Source organism: Ursus arctos, unplaced genomic scaffold (assembly GCF_023065955.2).
Source record: "Ursus arctos isolate Adak ecotype North America unplaced genomic scaffold, UrsArc2.0 scaffold_14, whole genome shotgun sequence".
Classification (NCBI taxonomy): domain Eukaryota; kingdom Metazoa; phylum Chordata; class Mammalia; order Carnivora; family Ursidae; genus Ursus; species Ursus arctos.
The window spans coordinates 33874536-33893373 of NW_026622808.1; the positions used below are offsets into that span (position 1 = coordinate 33874536).

An 18838-nucleotide genomic window follows, 5' to 3' on the forward strand; every position below is an offset into this window, starting at 1 on the left:
CTTGGATACCACTCTTTTATCTGTAGTGTCATTTGCAACTATCTTCTCCCATTCCGTGAGCTGCCTCTTAGTTTTTTTACTGTTTCCTTGGCTGTGCAGAAGCTTTTTATTTTGATGAAGTCCCATAAGTTCATTTTATCTTTTGTTTCTCTTGCCTTTGGAGATGTGTCATGAAAATGGTTGCTTTGGCCGATGTCGTAGAGGTTGCTGCCTATGTTCTCCTCTAGAATTTTGATGGATTCCTGTCTCACATCGAGTTCTTTCATCCATTTAGAGTTTATTTTTGTGTATGGTGTGAGAGATTGGTCAAGTTTCATTCTTTTGCATGTAGCTGTCCAATTTTCCCAGCAGCATTTACTGAAGAGACTGTCTTTTTTCTACTGTATGTTTTTTCCTGCTTTATCAAAGATTAGTTGCCCAAAGAGCCGAGGGTCCATTTCTGGGTTTTCTATTCTGTTCCATTGGTCTGTGTGTCTGTTTTTGTGCCAGTACCATGCTGTCTTTGTGATCACAGCTTTGTAGTACAGCTCGAATGTCGGCCTTGTGATGCCCCCAGCTTTGTTTTTCCTTTTCAACAGTTCCTTGGCAATTCGGGGCCTTTTCTGATTCCATACAAATTTAAGGACTATTTGTTCCAGGTCTTTGAAAAATGTCCTCGGTATTTTGATTGGGATAGCATTGAAAGTGTAGATTGCTCTGGGTAGTATGGACATTTTAAGTATGTTAATTCTTCCGATCCATGAGCATGGAATATTTTTCCATCTTTTTATGTTTTCCTCAATGTCTTTCAAGAGTGATTTATAGTTTCTAGAATATGCGCTGGCGATGTTCATTTGTAGAGATCCAGATGTATCTTCCTGCGTCTCAGGCTGATTCCGTGGATGTTCAGGCTGGTCTGGTACCTATCCAGCTTGACTCAGGGGACCGGCTGAAAAAGGGGTCCCCTACTCCTCTGCCATTTCTCAAAATGATTTCTGACTCTACTTCCCTCACCTCCTCCTGGTTCACACACCTTGGTAAAGCAGTTTGGTCACCTAATGCAGTCATCACCAGAAAGTGTTCATCTCCTCTTGGCCACCAACCGGGTAATGATCAGGACGAAAGAGGTGGAGGGTTATATAAACCTATATTTTGAAAATTTTACATTCTTCCTGGACTATTATTCCTGGACATGATCTTTCTCTCCCTCTAACAACTCCAGATCAGCGGGGTAGGGGAGGGAGGGGAGATTCAAACTTAATCCGGTTCGCTGATATTCATCCTGCTTCCTGCCCTGTGAGTAATGAGTCCTTTGTCCTATTTTTAGATTTTTAAGGAGCCTCCATACTATTTTCTTTTTCTTTTCTTTTTTTTTTTTAATATTTTATTTATTTATGTGACAGAGAGACAGCCAGCGAGAGAGGGAACACAAGCAGGGGGAGCAGGAGAGGAAGAAGCAGGCTCCCAGCGGAGGAGCCCGATGTGGGACTCGATCCCGGAATGCCAGGATCACGCCCTGAGCCAAAGGCAGCCGCCTAACGACTGCGCTACCCAGGCGCCCTCCATACTATTTTCTATAGTGGTTGCACCAATTTACATTCAAATCAGCAGTGCATGAGAGTTCCCTTTTCTCCACATCTTCACCAACACTTATTTCTTGTCTTTTTTATACCAGCCATTCAAAGAACTGATTTTAGATTATAAGACTTGATATATGGTAGTAGAAATCCTTTAAGATTGACAAGGCTATTCTTATTTCTTTGTATCCTTTTTTTAAATAAAGATTTTATTTATTTATTTGACAGAGAGAGAGAGACAGCCAGCGAGAGAGGGAACACAAGCAGGGGGAGTGGGAGAGGAAGAAGCAGGCTCCCAGTGGAGAAGCCCGATGCGGGGCTCGATCACAGGACCCTGGGATCACGCCCTAAACCAAAGGCAGACGCTTAACGACTGAGCCACCCAGGCGCCCCTGTTTCTTTGTATTCTTATATAAATTTTGAAATCAAATTATCATTTTCCTAAAAAAAAAAAAGACATGGGGTTAAATTTTAAAAAACTTAATTCCAGTATGATAACATACAGTGTTACATTTTTAGTTGCACAGTATACTGATTTAACTATTCTGTACATTACTCAGTGCTCATCACGATAAGTGTACTCTTAATTGCCTTCTCCTATGTCACCCATCCCCGTACCCACCTCCTCCCCTCTGGCAACACCAGTTCTCTATTTTTTTTAAAAGATTTTATTTATTTACTTGACAGAGACAGCCAGCGAGAGAGGGAACACAAACAGGGGGAGTGGGAGAGAAAGAAGCAGGCTTCCAGCAGAGGAGCCTGATGCGGGTTTGATCCCAGGACTCTGGGATCACGCCCTGAGCCAAAGGCAGATGCTTAATGACTGTGCCACCCAGGCGCCCCCCAGTTCTCTATTTTTAAGGCTGTTATTTTTTTTCTTTTTTTTTCTTTTTTTGTTTTGTTTTTTAAATTCCACATATGATACCAGTCTTTTATCTGTAGTGTCATTTGCAAATATCTTCTCCAAGATCTACAAAGAACTTCTCAAACTCAATACACAAGAAACAAATAAACAAATCAAAAAAATGGGCAGAAGATATGAACAGACACTTTTCCAATGAAGACATACAAATGGCTAAGAGACACATGAAAAAATGTTCAAAATCATTAGCCATCAGGGAAATTCAAATCAAAACCACATTAAGATACCACCTTATGCCAATTAGAATGGCAAAAATTGATAAGGCAGGAAACAACAAATGTTGGAGAGGATGTGGAGAAAGGGGATCCCTCCTACATTGTTGGTGAGAATGCAAGTTGGCACAGCCACTCTGGAAAACAGTGTGGAGGTCCCTTAAAAAGTTAAAAATTGAGCTACCCTATGATCCAGCCATTGCACTACTGAGTATTTACCCCAAAGATACAGACGTAGTGAAGAGAAGGGCCATATGCACCGGAATGTTCATAGCAGCCTTGTCCACAATAGCTAAATCATGGAAGGAGCCAAGATGCCCTTCCAACAGATGACTGGGTTAAGAAGATGTGGTCCATATATACAATGGAATATTACTCAGTCATCAAAAAGAACGATTTCTCCATTTGCTGCAACATGGACGGGACTGGAGGAGATAATGCTAAGCGAAATAAGTCAAGCAGAGAAAGACAGTTATCATATGGTCTCACTCATTTATGGAACATAAGAAGTAGGAAGACCGGTAGGAAAAGAAAGGGAAGAAGAAAGGGGGGATAAGCAGAAGGGGGAATGAAGCATGAGAGACTACGGACTCTGAGAAACAAACTGAGGGCTTCAGAGGGTAGGGGGTAGGGGAACGGGATAGGCTGGTGATAGGTATTAAGGAGGGCATGTACTTCATGGTGCACTGGGTGTTACACGTAAGTAATAAATCATGGAACTTTACATCAGAAACTAGGGATGTAGTGTATGGTAACTAACATAATATATTAATATATTATTAAATAAAAATATTCCACATATGCTTGAGATCATATGGTATTTATCTTTCTTGACTGACTTATTTCACTTAGCATTATACCCTTTAGATCCATCCATATTGTTGCAAATGGCAAGATTTCATTCTTTTTTATGGTTGAATAATATTCCATTATGTGTACGTATATATACAGACCCACTACGTATATATACATGCATATATATACATACACACTACCTCTTCTTTATCCATCTATAGATTGACAGTTGGGTTGCTTCCATATCTTGGCTATTATAATGTTGCAATAAATATGGAATTCTGATTGGTATTATAGCCATTTGTATGACTGTTGTACATTTGATTTTTATTTCATGGATTTTGTTCACATTTTTATTATGGGGACTTTGTTTCTCAAAGTATAATCATATTTAATTGGTGATTCTTTATAAAATTGTCTATTTATATTAGATAAGAAGCCTCCAGTGGTAATTTCTTCTTAAATAATTGAAACATGTTTTCCCAAAAGGGGCAGGTGAACACAAGTCATGCTGAGGAAAAGAGAAACTCTGTTTACAGAAGCATTTTCATACTCATACTACTCAAGAATAGTAATTTTGCCAAAATGTACTTCAATATACTGAGCTACTTTATATTACTACTCAAAATATAGATTAAGTTGAAAGTGGCTTACATATTTGCAAGATGAATTAGTGAAGAAGGGAGAGTTTATATTTAAGAAAATTTAGTCCTTAATTTCAGTGACACTGTTCTTGTTTCAGTATTTAAAAATACTAATTGATGTGTTTATTTTTGTTTTCCTAGTGATATGCAGCTTTCGAGGATCTGTCCCTCAAGGGTTGGTCTTAGAAATAGGAGAAACGGTCCAGATTCTTGAAAAATGTGAAGGTAAGTATGGACCTATACAGTACACAAATACTGATGATTTTGGGTAGTATAATATACATTTATTTTGTAGCAGTAGATTATAAGCAATCATTTTGAAAGCATAATTAACCACATTATGATATATTGTTATAAAATCCTTCCTGATTTATATTTATCATAAATATATGGGTTATTTTGGCTCTAACCTAATAGCAACAATTAAAGAACTCATTGTTTGCCCTCAGAATGTAATTTTTATGGGATAGACCGGTGATGGGTAGTAAGGAGGGCACGTATTGCATACTGCACTGGGTGTTATATGCAACTAATGAATCATCGAGCCTTACATCAGAAACCGGGGATGTACTGTATGGCGACTAACATAATATAATAAAAAATCATTAAAAAAAAAAGAATGTAATTTTTACACACTATGTTAAATGATTAATTTTGATTTTACAATCAAATAGATAATCTTCTACCCATACTTAGCTGCATTTGAATAGAATAGAATTGTAATTAATTAGTTCATTTGTATGTTTCTGTTTGATTGGCTGGATGTGATCAGTTATAATTAAAACAAGGCAGTAAATATGCTCAAATGAAGTTTGGCTTGACTACTAGCTGCCTCTGTGATGTATATGGGTATTTCTGCTGTAACATTCATGCATTATTGAAAAATATAACATTTTGCAAAATCATGCACTTGGGGCTCCTGGGTGGTGCAGTTGGTTAAGCATTCGACTCTTGGTTTCAGCTCAGGTTGTGATCTCAGGGTTGTGGAATCAAGCCCTGTGTTGGGCTCTAGGCTCAGTGCAGAATCTGCTTAAGATTCTCTCTTCCTCTCCCTTCGCCCCTCCCCCTTGCTCTCTCTCTGTCTCTAAAATAAATAAGTAAACCTTTTTAAAAAATCATGCACTCAGATCAACAAGATATATGGGAAAAATAAAGTTAGGGAGAAATCACATAAAATGAGGTACTGACAAAAGCAAAATTGATACCATAGGTGAGAACCTGGGCAGCCTAAGCTGGCAGTTCGGCAGGACTAAAAGCCATCTCAAATTATATAACAGAATGGAAATGTTGCTATGTGGGCATGGAGACAATGCCATGTAAATGGAGCTCTGATCCAGTTTCCTACTCTTAAGATGGTTATGAAAGTAAGTGTAACCTACCATGACCCAGGAATTATGTAAATTTGGGAGTGCACTTTTCTAGAAAGGGAGCTCTAGTGCAGCACTCATTCAAAATTTTCTTAAAACAGAAATATAAATCAGTACCCCTTCATGATAAAACTCTTAGCAAAATAATAGAAGAGAATTTTCTTAAACTGGTAAAGGATGTCTACTAAAAAGCTTACAACAAGTATCATTATCCAATTGTGAAATATTGAAAGATTTCCCACTGAGATCTAAAAATGAGATAGGGAGACCTGCTATCATCATGTGTATTGAACATTATACTGGCAGTACTAGCTAGTGTGGTAAGGAAAATAAAATACATAAAGAATGGAAAGATAAGATTGAAACTATCATTTGTACATGATATAATTTGTGTATGTAGAACATCCAATAGATTCTGTAAAAAAAATACTGGGAATAAATATGGGAACTTAAAGATATGATGGCTACAATATCAATATTTTAAATATATATTATTTTGTATGTATTTGCAACTAAGAACTAGAAAATGAATTAAAGAAACAATGCTATTTATATAGTATCACAAACAATAAATGCCTAGAAGTAAATCTGATAAAAAATTTAAGACATCTACATTAAAAACTACAAAAACATTGTTGATAGAAATTAAGGAAAATCTAAATAAATGGAAAGATATACCATGTTTATAGATTGAAAGACTCACTCTCTTGAGATGTTAGTTCTTCCCAAATTGATCTTGGTTTAATGCAATCCCAATAAAAATCCATCAGGTTTTTCTTTCTTTCTTTTTTTTTCTGTATGGTTATTGAACAGCTGATTCCAACATTTATATGAAAATGCAAAAGGTTACAAATAGCCAAGACAATCATGAAGAAGGCAATAAAGTGGAAGATTTATGCTACTAGATATGAAGATTTATTATAAATCAAGACATTGTAGTTTTGGGGCAAAGATAGAATAATGAAACAGAATAGAGGGTCCAGAAACTGATCATCGTGTATATAGTCCAGTGATATATGAAAAAGGTGAAAATTGCAGTGCACTGGGGAAATGACATCCATTGCAAGAGGTGATACTGGGCCACCTGGAATAAAGAATGATAGTCTATTCAATAAATGGTATTGTGTCAATAATGAAAGCAGTGAATTTTGATCTCTACCTCATAGCATTTGCCCCAAACACAATTCCAGCTGAATGCTACCTAAATGTGAAATGTAAAATCACAATGTGCCTTGAAGGAAGTACAGGAAAATATTCTTCTTGACCTTGGGGTAGGCAGAGAGTCTTCTTGACCTTGGGGTAGACAAAACACTAACCATAAAGGAAAAGATTGGTAAGTTGTACTTTATTAAAATGAAGATCTGTTCTTCCGAAGACATCATTAAGGAGAGAAAAAAGGCAAGTCACAGAGTGAGAGAGATGTTTGACAAAGGACTTGTATTTAGAGTATAAAGAGCTACTACAAATCAAAAATAATATATTCTGATAGAAAAATTAGCAGAAGGCTTGATGAGGCTGCTTACAAAATGTATATTCCAGTGGCTCATAAACATTTGGAAAGGTGTTTAATTTCATTCAGCAGGGAAATACAAATTAAAACCACAGTGAGATACACTGCCACTGGAATGACTAAAATTCAAAACACTGGCAATACCAAGGGCCGGTAAAGATGCAGAACAACTGTTACTTTCATACGCTGCTGGTGGGAGAGGAAGTGGGATAACCAGTTTGGAAAAGTATTTGGAACTATTAAGTAAAGTTGAATGTACACATATCTGATGATCCGGCAAATCTACTCATAGGTATAAATCCAACAGCAAAATACATGTATAAGATGTCAGTAATAGCTTTACTCATAATCATGCAAAAAACCCCCACACGTTCACTAACAGTTAAAATGGGTAAATAAGTTATGGTATATTCATACAATTGAATGTGACACAGAAAGGAAAAGTGAATGAATTATTACATACAACAATACAGATGAATATCACATATACACTCTTGACAGAAATCAGATATAAGGGTTCATGCTGTTATGGTCCCATGTACATAAAGTACCGAATCAGGTAAAACTAATAGCTGGTGATATTTATCAGAATAGTGGTTAGATAACCACTCTTCTGGGTTCTTTTGCTAAGATTGTATCTGTGATATTGTTGTGTGTAGTAACAATCCATTTTCCTTTCTGTATCATATTCAGTTTAAGGTGTGTGCATGTTAATGATTGGAAGAGACAAGTGGCATTTGGGATGCTGCTAAATTTTACTTACCTGAGTGGTGGGCATACAGTTGTATATTATTTGAAAATTTACCTAGCTGTAGACTAATGATTTGTACACTTATGAGAGTTACATATCAATAAAAAATTTAAAAAATAAAAGGTCTTGGTAAAATTTTTTTTATTATAATATTTATTATATTATGTTAGTCACCATACAGTACATCCCTAGTTTTTGATGTTAAGTTCCACGATTCATTACTTGCGTATAACACCCAGTGCACCATGCAATACGTGCCCTCCTTAATACCCATCACCAGCCTATCCCATTCCCCTACCCCCTCCCCTCTGAAGCCCTGTTTGTTTCCCAGAGTCCATAGTCTCTCATGGTTCATTCCCCTTCTGTTTACCCCCCCTTTCTTCTTCCCTTTCTTCTCCTACCGGTTTTCCTACTTCTTATGTTCCATAAATGAGTGAGACCATATGATAATTGTCTTTCTCTGCTTGATTTATTTCGCTTAGCATTATCTCCTCCAGTCCCGTCCATGTTGCAGCAAATGTGGAGAAATCGTTCTTTTTGATGACTGAGTAATATTCCATTGTATATATGGACCACATCTTGTTTTTTTTTTATTTCATGATTTTTTATTATATTATGTTAGTCACCATACAGTACATCTCCGGTATCCGATGTAAAGTTCGATGATTTATTAGTTGCGTATAACACCCAGTGCACCATGCAATACGTGCCCTCCTTACTACCCATCACCGGTCTATCCCATTCCCCCCCCACCTCCCCTCTGAGGCCCTCAGTTTTTTTCTCATAGTCCATAGTCTCTCATGTTTCATTCCCCCTTCTGATTACCCCCCCTTTCTTTATCCCTTTCTTCCCCTACCGATCATCCTAGTTCTTTTGTTCCATAGATGAGAGAAATCATATGATAATTGTCTTTCTCTGCTTTACTTATTTCACTTAGCATTATCTCCTCCAGTGCCGTCCATGTTGCAGCAAATGTTGAGAATTCGTTCTTTCTGATAGCTGAGTAATATTCCATTGTATATATGGACCACATCTTCTTAATCCAGTCATCTGTTGAAGGGCATCTCGGCTCCTTCCATGATTTAGCTATTGTGGACATTGCTGCTATGAACATTGGGGTGCATATGGCCCTTCTTTTCACTACATCTGTGTCTTTGGGGTAAACACCCAGTAGTGCAATGGCTGGATCATAGGTAGCTCAATTTTTAACTTTTTAAAGGACCGCCACACTGTTTTCCAGAGTGGCTGTACCAACTTGCATTCCCACCAACAATGTAGGAGGGATCCCCTTTCTCCACATCCTCTCCAACAATTGTTGTTTCTTGCCTTGTCTATTTTTGCCATTCTAACTGGCGTAAGGTGGTATCTCAGTGTGGTTTTGATTTGAATTTCCTGATGGCTAATGATGTTGAACATTTTTTCATGTGTCTGTTAGCCATTTGTATGTCTTCATTGGAAAAGTATCTGTTCATATCTTCTGCCCATTTTTTGATTTGTTCATTTGTTTCTCGTGTATTGAGTTTGCGAAGTTCTTTGCAGATCTTGGATACTAATCTTTTATCCGTAGTGTCATTTCCAAATATCTTCTCCCATTCCGTGGACTGCCCCTTAGTTTTTTTGACTGTTTCCTTGGCTGTGCAGAAGCTTTTTACCTTGATGAAGTCTCACAAGTTCATTTTTTCTTTTGTTTCTCTTGCCTTTGGAGATGTGTCATGAAAAAAGTTGCTGTGGCCGATGTCAAAGAGGTTGCTGCCTATGCTCTCCTCTAGGATTTTGATGGATTCCTGTCTCACATCGAGGTCTTTCATCCATTTGGAGTTTATTTTTGTGTATGGTGTGAGAGAGTGGTCAAGTTTCATTCTTTTGCGTGTAGCTGTCCAATTTTCCTAGCACCATTTATTGAAGAGACTGTCTTTTTCTCACCGGATGTTTTTTCTTGCTTTGTCAAAGATTAGTTGCCCAAAGAGCCGAGGTCCATTTCTGGATTCTCTATTCTGTTCCATTGGTCTGTGTGTCTGTTTTTGTGCCAGTACCATGCTGTCTTTGTGATCACAGCTTTGTAGTATAGCTTGAAACCTGGCATCGTGATGCCCCCAGCTTTGTTTTTCCTTTTCAACCATTCTTGGTGATTCGGGGCCTTTTATGGTTCACACAAAATTTTTCTTTATAATAATATTTTTTTCTTATATTATGTTAGTCACCATACAGTACATCCCTGGTTTTTGTTGTAAAGTTCGATGATTCTTAGTTGTGTATAACACCCAGTGCACCATGCAATACATGCCCTCCTTACTACCCATCACCAGCCTACCCCATTCCCCCACCCCTCCCCTCTGAAGCCCTCGGTTTGTTTCTCAGAGTCCATAGTCTCTCATGCTTCATTCCCCCTTCTGATTACTGGTTCCACACAAATTTAAGGGCTGTTTGTTCCAGTTCTTTGAAAAATGTCAAAAAATTTTATGAAAAGTGCAGAGATGCAACAACATGGTTGCATCTAAAAAATATGTTGAGAAAAAGCGCCAGATATGAAAGATTACATTCTGTATGATTCAACTTATATGAAATTCAGGAATAAATAATACTACAAATCTGTGATGATAGAAGACAACATAGTGGTTGCCTGGGAGAGTATTGACTGGAAAGAGGCATGAAGGAACTTTCAGGATGATTGAAGAGTTCTATGTCTTGGTGAAATCTAGGTTATGTGGGTGTTACACTTCTCAAAGCTTATAGAATGGTATGTTCACAATCTGTGCATGTCACTGTATGTAAATTATGCATCAATGAAATGGATTAATGTTAAAAGAAAGGACAAAAGCCAACGTACAGACTGGAAAGTTTTTTTGAGATGTAAATGATATAGATAATATAAAAGAACTCTTAAAAACCAATAAAAATTAATAACAGGTGAATAGAAAAATGAACAAAAATATGACTAGGGACCTCACAGAAATGCTCAGTCTTATCAGCACAGTATAGCAGGGTATAATCAGAGTGACGAACAAGTCCACACATATTAGTTTGAGAAGACTAGAATGTCTGATGTATCCAAATGTTGGCCCAGATATGTTTCAATGGGAATGCTTACACATGTGACTGTCTTGTGATGTAAGATGTGCTTATCATGTGATTTAGCAGTTTAACTTCTAAGTTCATAACTTAAAGAATTCTTTTCACTTAAAAATTTTTTTTAAATGTTAATTTTTTATTTTATTGTTTTTTTATTATGTTCAGTTAGCCGCTGTATAGTACATCATAGTTTTTGATGTAGTGTTCCATGATTCATTGTTTGTGTATAACACCCAGTGCTCCATGCAATATGTGCCCTCCTTAATACCCATCACCACGCTAACTCACCCCCCCACCCCCTCCCCTCTGAAACCCTCAGTTTGTTTCCCGGAGACCATAGTCTCTCATGGTTCGTCTCCCCCTCTGATTACCCCCTCCTTCATTTTTCCCTTCCTTCTCTTATGATCCTCCATGCTATTGCTTATGTTCCACATATGAGTGAAACCATATGATAATTGTCTTTCTCTGCTTGACTTACTTCACTTAGCATAATCCCCTCCAGTTCCATCCATGTCGATGCAAATGGTGGGTATTCATCCTTTCTGATGGCTGAGTAATATTCCATTGTATATACGGACCACATCTTCTTTATCCGTTCTTCTGTTGAAGGACATCTCAGCTCTTTCCACAGTTTGGCTGTTGTGGACATTGCTGCTATGAACGTTGGGGTGCACGTGTCCCTTCTTTTCACTACATCTGCATCTTTGGGGTAAATACCTAGTAGTGCAATTGCTGGGTCATAGGGTAGCTCTATTTTTAACATCTTGAGGAACCTCCATAATGTTTTCCAGAGCGGCTGTACCAAGCTTGCATTCCCACCAACAGTGTAAGAGGGTTCCCCTTTCTCCACATCCTCACCGACATTTGTTGTTTCCTGTTTTGTTAATTTCTGCCATTCTAATTGGTGTAAGATGGTACCTCACTGTGGTTTTGATTTGAATTTCCCTGGTGGCTAGTGATGTTGAGCATTTCTTCATGTGTCTGTTAGCCATTTGTATGTCTTTTTTGGAGAAGTGTCTGTTCATGTCTTCTGCCCATTTTTTGACTGGGTTGTTCGTTTTCTGAGGTTGAGTTTGAGAAGTTCTTTATAGATCTTGGCTATCAGCCCTTTATCTGTAATGTCATTTGCAAATGTCTTCTCCCATTCCGTGGGCCGCCTCTTAGTTTTGTTGACTGTTTCCTTTGCTGTGCAGAAGTTCTTTATCTTGGTGAAGTCCCAAAGTTCATTTTTGCTTTTGTTTCACTTGCCTTTGGAGACATGTCTTGAAAGAAGTTACTGTGGCCGATGTAGAAGAGGTTGCTGCCTATGTTCTCCTGTAGGATTTTGATGGATTCCTGTCTCACATTGACATCTTTCATCCATTTTGAGTTTATCTTTGTGTATGGTGTAAGGGAATGGTCCAGTTTCATTCTTCTATATGTAGCTGTCCAATTTTCCCAGCACCACTTATTGAAGAGACTGTCTTTTTTCCACTGGATATTGTTTCCTGCTTTGTCAAAGATTAGTTGACCATAGAGTTGAGGGTCCATTTCTGGAGTCTCTATTCTGTCCCATTGGTCTATGTGTCAGTTTTTGTGCCAGTACCATGCTGTCTTGGTGATCACAGCTTGTAATATAGCTCGAAGTCAGGCAACATGATGCCCCCAGCTTTGTTTTTCTTTCTCATCATTCCCTTGGTGATTCGGGGTCTTTTCTGGTTCCATACAAATTTTAGGATTGTTTGTTCCAGCTCTTTGAAAATGGCCAGTGGTATTTTAACAGGGATGGCATTAAAAGTGTAAATTGCTCTGGGCAGCATAGACATTTTAACAATGTTTATTCTTCCAATCCATGAGCATGGGATGTTTTTCCATCTTTTTGTATCTTCCTCAGTTTCTTTCACAAGTGTTCTGTAGTTTCTAGAGTATAGGTCCTTTACCTCTTTGGTGAGGTTTATTCCTAAATATCTTACGGTTTTTGTTGCTATTGTGAATGCAACTGATTCCTTAATTTCTCTTTCTACACCTACATTGTTAGTGTATAGAAAAGCAACTGATTTCTGTGCGTTGGTTTTGTATCCTGCCACATTGCTGAATTGCTGTATGAGTTCTAGTAATTCGGGGGGGGGGATGTCTTTTGGGTTTTCTGCATAAAGTATCACGTCATCTGTGAAGAGGGCGAGTTTGACTTCTTTCCCAATTTGGATGCCTTTTATTTCTTTTTGTTGTCTGATTGCTGCGTCTAGGACTTCTAGCACTATGTTGAACAACAGTGGTGAGAGAGGGCATCCCTGTCATGTTCCTGATCTTAAGGGAAAAGCTCTCAACTTTTCCCCATTGATAATGATATTCGCTGTGGGTTTTTCATAGATAGATGGTTTTTATGATATTGAGGAATGTTCCCTCTATCCCTATACTCTGAAGAGTTTTAATCAGGAATGGATGTTGTATTTTTGTCAAGTGCTTTTTCTGCATCAGTTGAGAGGATCATATGGTTCTTGTCTTTTCTTTTATTGATGTGCTCTACGACGTTGATTGATTGGTGAATGTTGAACCACCCTTGCATCCCAGGCATAAAACCCATTGGTCATGGTGAAGAATCCTTTTAATGTACTGTTGGATCCTAGTAGTTAGGATCTTGTTGAGTATCTTGCCGTCCACGTTCATCAGGGATATTGGTCTGTAATTCTCCTTTTTGTTGGGGTCTTTGCCTGGTTTTCGGATCAGGGTAATGCTGGCCTCATAGAAGGAGTTTGGAAGTTTTTCTTCTGTTTCTATTTTTTGAAACTGCTTCAGTACAGTAGGTATTATTTCTTCTTTAAATGTTTGGTAGAATTCCCCTGGGAAGCCATCTGGCCTGGACTTCTGTTTTTTGGAAGGTTTTTGATTACTGCTTCAGTTATGTTACTGGTTATTGGTCTATTCAGATTGTCTACTTCTTCTTATTTCAGTCTTGGTAGTTTGTAAGTTTCCAGGAAGACATCCATTTCCTCCAGGTTGCTTAATTTGTTGGCATATAGTTGCTGGTAATAATTTCTAATAGTTGTTTCTATTTCTTTGGCTTTAGTCATGATCTCTCCCCTTTCATTCATGATTTTATTAATTTAGGTCCTTTCTCTTTTCTTTTGGATAATTTGGCCAGTGGTTTATTGGTCTTATAAATTCTTTCAAGGAACCAGCTTCTAGTTTCATTGTTCTGGTCTACTGTTTTTCTCATTTCTTTTTCATTGATCTCTGCTCTGATCTTTATTATTTCTCTTCTCTTGCTTGGTTTAGGTTTTATTTGCTGTTCTTTCTCCAGTTCCTTTAGGTATAAGGGTAGCTTGTGCATTTGGGAATTTTAAATTTTCTGCTAGAGGCTTGATGGCTATGTATTTCCCTCTTAGGACCGCCTTTGCAGTATCCCATAGGTTTTGAACTGAAGTGTTTTTGTGCTCATTAGTTTCCATGCATTGCTTTAGTTCTTCTTTAATTTCCTGGTTGAACCAGTCATTCTTTAGCAGGATTCTCTTTAACCTCCAAGTGTTTGAATTCCTTCCAAGTATTTTCTTGTGATTGAGTTCCAGTACAAGGCATTGTGGTCTGATAACATGCAGGGAATAATCTCAGTCTTTTGGTATTGACTGAGACCTGATTTGTGACCCGGTATGTGGTCAGATATGGAGAAAGTTACATATGCATTCGAGAAAAATGAATATTCTCCTGTTTTATATAATGGTTTGTATATATCTCTCTGTATATATCTGTTTATATCTATGAAGTCCAGTATGTCATTCATCGTTCTTGTTTCTTTGTTGATCTGCTTAGCTGATCTGTCCAGTCCTGAGAATGGAGTGTTAAAATATCCTGCTATTCAAGTATTATTGTTGATCTGATTCTTTATTTTGGTTAACAGCTGGCTTATGTAGTTAGGTGCTCCCATGTTGAGGGCATAGATATTTACAATTGTTAGATTTTCTTGTTGGATGGACCCTTTAAGAATGATATAGTGTCCCTCTGGATCTCTTATTACAGTCTTTGGTTTATTTTATTTATTTATTTATTTATTTATTTATTTATTTATTTATTTATTTATTTATATTTTTTTATTATATTGTTAGTCACCATACAGTACATCCCTAGTTTTTGATGTAAAGTTCCGTGATTCATTACTTGCGTATAACACCCATTGCACCATGCAATACGTGCCTTCCTTAATACCCATCACCAGCCTATCCCATTCTCCCACTCCCCTCCCCTCAGTTTGTTTCCCAGAGTCCATAGTCTCTCATGGTTCATTCAGTCTTTGGTTTAAATTCTAATTTGTCTGATATAAGAATTGCTGCCCCAGCTTTCTTTTGAGGTCCACTGGCATGATAAATGGTTCTCCATCCCCTCACTTTCAGTCTGGAGTTGTCTTTAGGTTTAAAATGAGTCTCTTGTAGACAGCGTATGGATGGGTCCTGTCTTTGTATCCAGTCTGCAACCTTGGGCTGTTTCATGGGAACATTTAGGCCTTTCATGTTGAGAGTTACTACTGAAAGATGTGTATTTATTGTCATCCTGTTGTCTGTACAGTCCCTGTTTCTATGGATTGTATCTGTAAATTTCTGGTCTATATTACTCTTGGGGTCTTTCTTCTTTTATAGAATCCCCCTTAATATTTCTTACAGGGCCAGCTTGGTGGTCACATATTCTTTCAGTTTCTGCTGGTCCTGGAAGCTCCTTGTCTCTCCATCTATTCTGAATGACAGCCTTGCTCGATATTGTATCCTTGACTGCATGTTCTTCTCATTTAGTACCCTGAATATGTCTTGCCAGCTCTTTCTGGCTTGACAGGTCTCTGTGGACAGGTCTGACATTATTCTGATGTTCCTCCCTCTATATGTAAGAAAACTCTTCCCCCTAGCTGCTCTCAGGATGGCTTCCTTGGTTGTAAGGTTTGCGAGTTTTACTCTTACATGTTGGGGTGTTGGTCTGTTCTCCTTGATCTTGGGAGGGGTCCTCTCTGCCTCTAGGACATGAATACTTGTTTCATTCCCCAGATTAGGGAAGTTCTCAGCTACAGTTTGCTCAAATATACCTTCTATTCCTCTCTCTCCACCCCTTCAGAGATCCTAATAATTTTGACATTGAAATGTTTCATGGCATCGGTAATCTCTCTAAGTCTGTTCTCATGGATTTTAAGCTGTTTCTCCCAGGCCTCTTCCTGTTTCTTCCTATCAGTTTATCTTCTAGATCACTAATTCATTCTTCTGCCTCATTTATCCTAGCTGTTAGAGTTCCAGTTTAGACTGCATCTCTCTCATTCATAGCATTTTTAAGTTTGGCCTGATTAGCTCTCATTTCTGCCCTTAGAGATTCTATATTGCTGCTAATGGTTTTCTCAAGCCTAGCTATTGACTTCATAATTGCTACCCTGAAGTCTGTTTCTGACATCCTGCTTATGTCCATATCCATTAAGTCTGTGGGAGAGGCCATTGTCTCTCGTTCTTATCTTTGTTGGGAGTTCTGCCTCCTAGTTATTCTGTTGAGGGGTGGTTGAGGGGATGTACAGAGTCCAAAATATCAACCACAGTCCAGGCAAGATGTACTGTGGGAAAATCTGGAGGAGTTGGAAGCTGCCACTGAAAAAACACAGCCGAAATGAAACCCAAGAACAAAATTTATGAAATTAAAAAGTTAAAAAAAATTAAGATTAAAAAATTTTTAAAAAAGGGGTGTGGGGGGCTTAATCTTTCAATGTGGGCAAGGTAGGGTGTTTCAGTTCTTCCTGGGTGTATTTTCTTTTCTTTGTTAGAGGGCAGTACTTCCCAGAGTTACAGGGAAAATAAAACTGGTGTGTGTGTGTGTGTGTGTGTGTGTGTGTATAAAGGTAATATTGAATAGGGAAAAAAGGACTACATTGAAACTTATATCTATCTATATATAAAAATATATAGGTGTGAAAAAGTACAAGTTTACAAGCTATTATGAAATATGTTATATTAAACATCTAGTTGAAATGAGAAATAGGTAAAAAGAAAAAACAGAGAAGAAACATGAGAAAGAAGAAAAAGAAAAAGTTGTGTCTGAAAAATACTCAAGACGTGAAACAACATGGAGCTCAATATACTGTTTTCCCCTGGTGTTGGGGTTTTATAGTTTTATGGAGACCCTCAGGTTGTCAGCCTGTTGTTCTTCCAGCTTGTCTTCTGAGGGAGGGGCCTGCTGGGCTGTTTTTCAGGCAACGCTGCTTGGGCGGAGTTGCCCTGCCTCCTATCAGGGGTCTGGGCTCTGTGGAAACCAGTTTTTTTTTATTTTTTTTATTTTTTATTTTATTTTTTTTTTATTTTTATTATTATTTTTTTTAATGATTTTTTATTATATTATGTTAGTCACCATACAGTACATCCCCGGTTTCCGATGCAAGGCTCGATGATTCATTAGTTGTGTATAACACCCAGTGCACCATGCAATACGTGCCCTCCTTACCACCCATCACCGGTCTATCCCATTCCCCCACCCCCCTCCCCTCTGAAGTCCTCAGTTTGTTTCTCATAGTCCATAGTCTCTCATGAGGAAACCAGTTTTTTGGGCTTTTGTTCTCTGGGCTTTTCATGCCGTTTTGGAGGATCAGAGCAAAGGAAAATGTCTGCACCCAGATCTCTGCCCCAGGGCAGAGAAGTCACAGTCTACTCTTCTCTGAACCCTCCAGAACATACAGTCTCCCTTTCTGTAAGCACTGCTGAAAACTGCAGCCTCCCACTGGCGTTGCACGCCCCCATCGACCCTCTCAGTGGTTGATTCAGGCCGTTGCTTGTCTCCGCCCTTTGTGCTTCTAAAACCGTGAGCGGCCGGGTCCAAGTGCAGGGGAGGGGGGCCGCCTGGCCCTGGGTCCAGGCGACCCTGGTCTGCTGAGGCGGGTCCCCGTGAGCGGCTACCCCTGTCCGGGTGCACACGCTCCCTTAGCACCTGGATCCTGTTTGAGTGCTGTTATCAGGCCCTTCCCCTTCTGCCGCCTCTGCTCTGCAAGTTATCATGGTCCCTGGCTGCAGGACACAATTGTGCTTGTGTGTTGTATCACTTTCCAGTGGCCAGCTTATGGCAGCTCCCTCCCCCTTCTGTTTATCTTCCAATATCTGCCCACAGAATCACAACTCCCTGTGACCCAGCAATTGCACTACTGGGTATTTACTCCAAAGATACAGATGGAGTGAAAAGAAGGGCCATATGCACCCCAATGTTCATAGCAGCAATGTCCACAATAGTCAAACTGGAAAGAGCCAAGGTGGAGCCCTTCAACAGACGAATGGATAAAAAAGATGTGGTCCATATATACAATGGAATATTACTTAGCCATCAGAAAGGGTGATTACCTAACTTTTGCATCAACATGGATGGAACTGGAGGGGATTATGCTAAGTGAAATAAGTCAAGCAGAGAAAGACAATTATCATATGGTTTCACTTATATGTGGAACAATAAGGAATAGCATGGAGGACATTAGGAGACAGAAGGGAAAAATGAAAGGGGGGAAATCAGAGGGGGAGATGAACCATGAGAGACTATGGACTCCGGAGAAGCAAACTGAGGGTTTTAGAGGGGAGGGGGATGAGAGGATGGGTTGGCCCAGTGATGGGTATTAAAGAGGGCACATATTGCATGGAGCACTGGGTGTTATACACAAACAATGAATCATGGAACACTACATCAAAAATGAAGTACTGTATGGTGACTAATATAACATAATTAAAAAAATATAAAAAGAAGCACAACTCCATCCTTCATATGTCACGACTGCTGATTTTCTGCTTGTAGACTTCCAGATATATGTTCTTACATCTCAGGCTGATTTTGTGGGTGCTCAGAATGGTTTGGTAGATATCCAACTAAATTCAGGGATGGGTTCAAATGGAGTCCCCTACTCCTCCACCATCTTGCCCCCTCCCCTAAAGAAGTGTTCTTAAAGCTGTCCTCATCAATCATTAGGGGGCTACAAATTCCATTTAGTGCTATCAGCATTAAAAAATGTTAAGAGTATGTTGCTGTATCAGTTACAATCCATTTACAGT

At 38.7% G+C, this 18838-nt stretch overlaps 1 protein-coding gene across 1 annotated transcript in view; it reads left to right on the forward strand.

Annotated features, from left to right (window-relative positions):
* The window catches only part of DOCK3 (dedicator of cytokinesis 3), a 569026-nt gene that overhangs the window by 78550 nt on the left and 471638 nt on the right, over positions 1 to 18838 (forward strand). The window contains exon 2 of the mRNA XM_057311740.1: positions 4271 to 4354. Within this exon, the coding sequence (XP_057167723.1) occupies positions 4271 to 4354 (84 nt within the window). The remainder of the gene's footprint in view (positions 1 to 4270; positions 4355 to 18838) is intronic.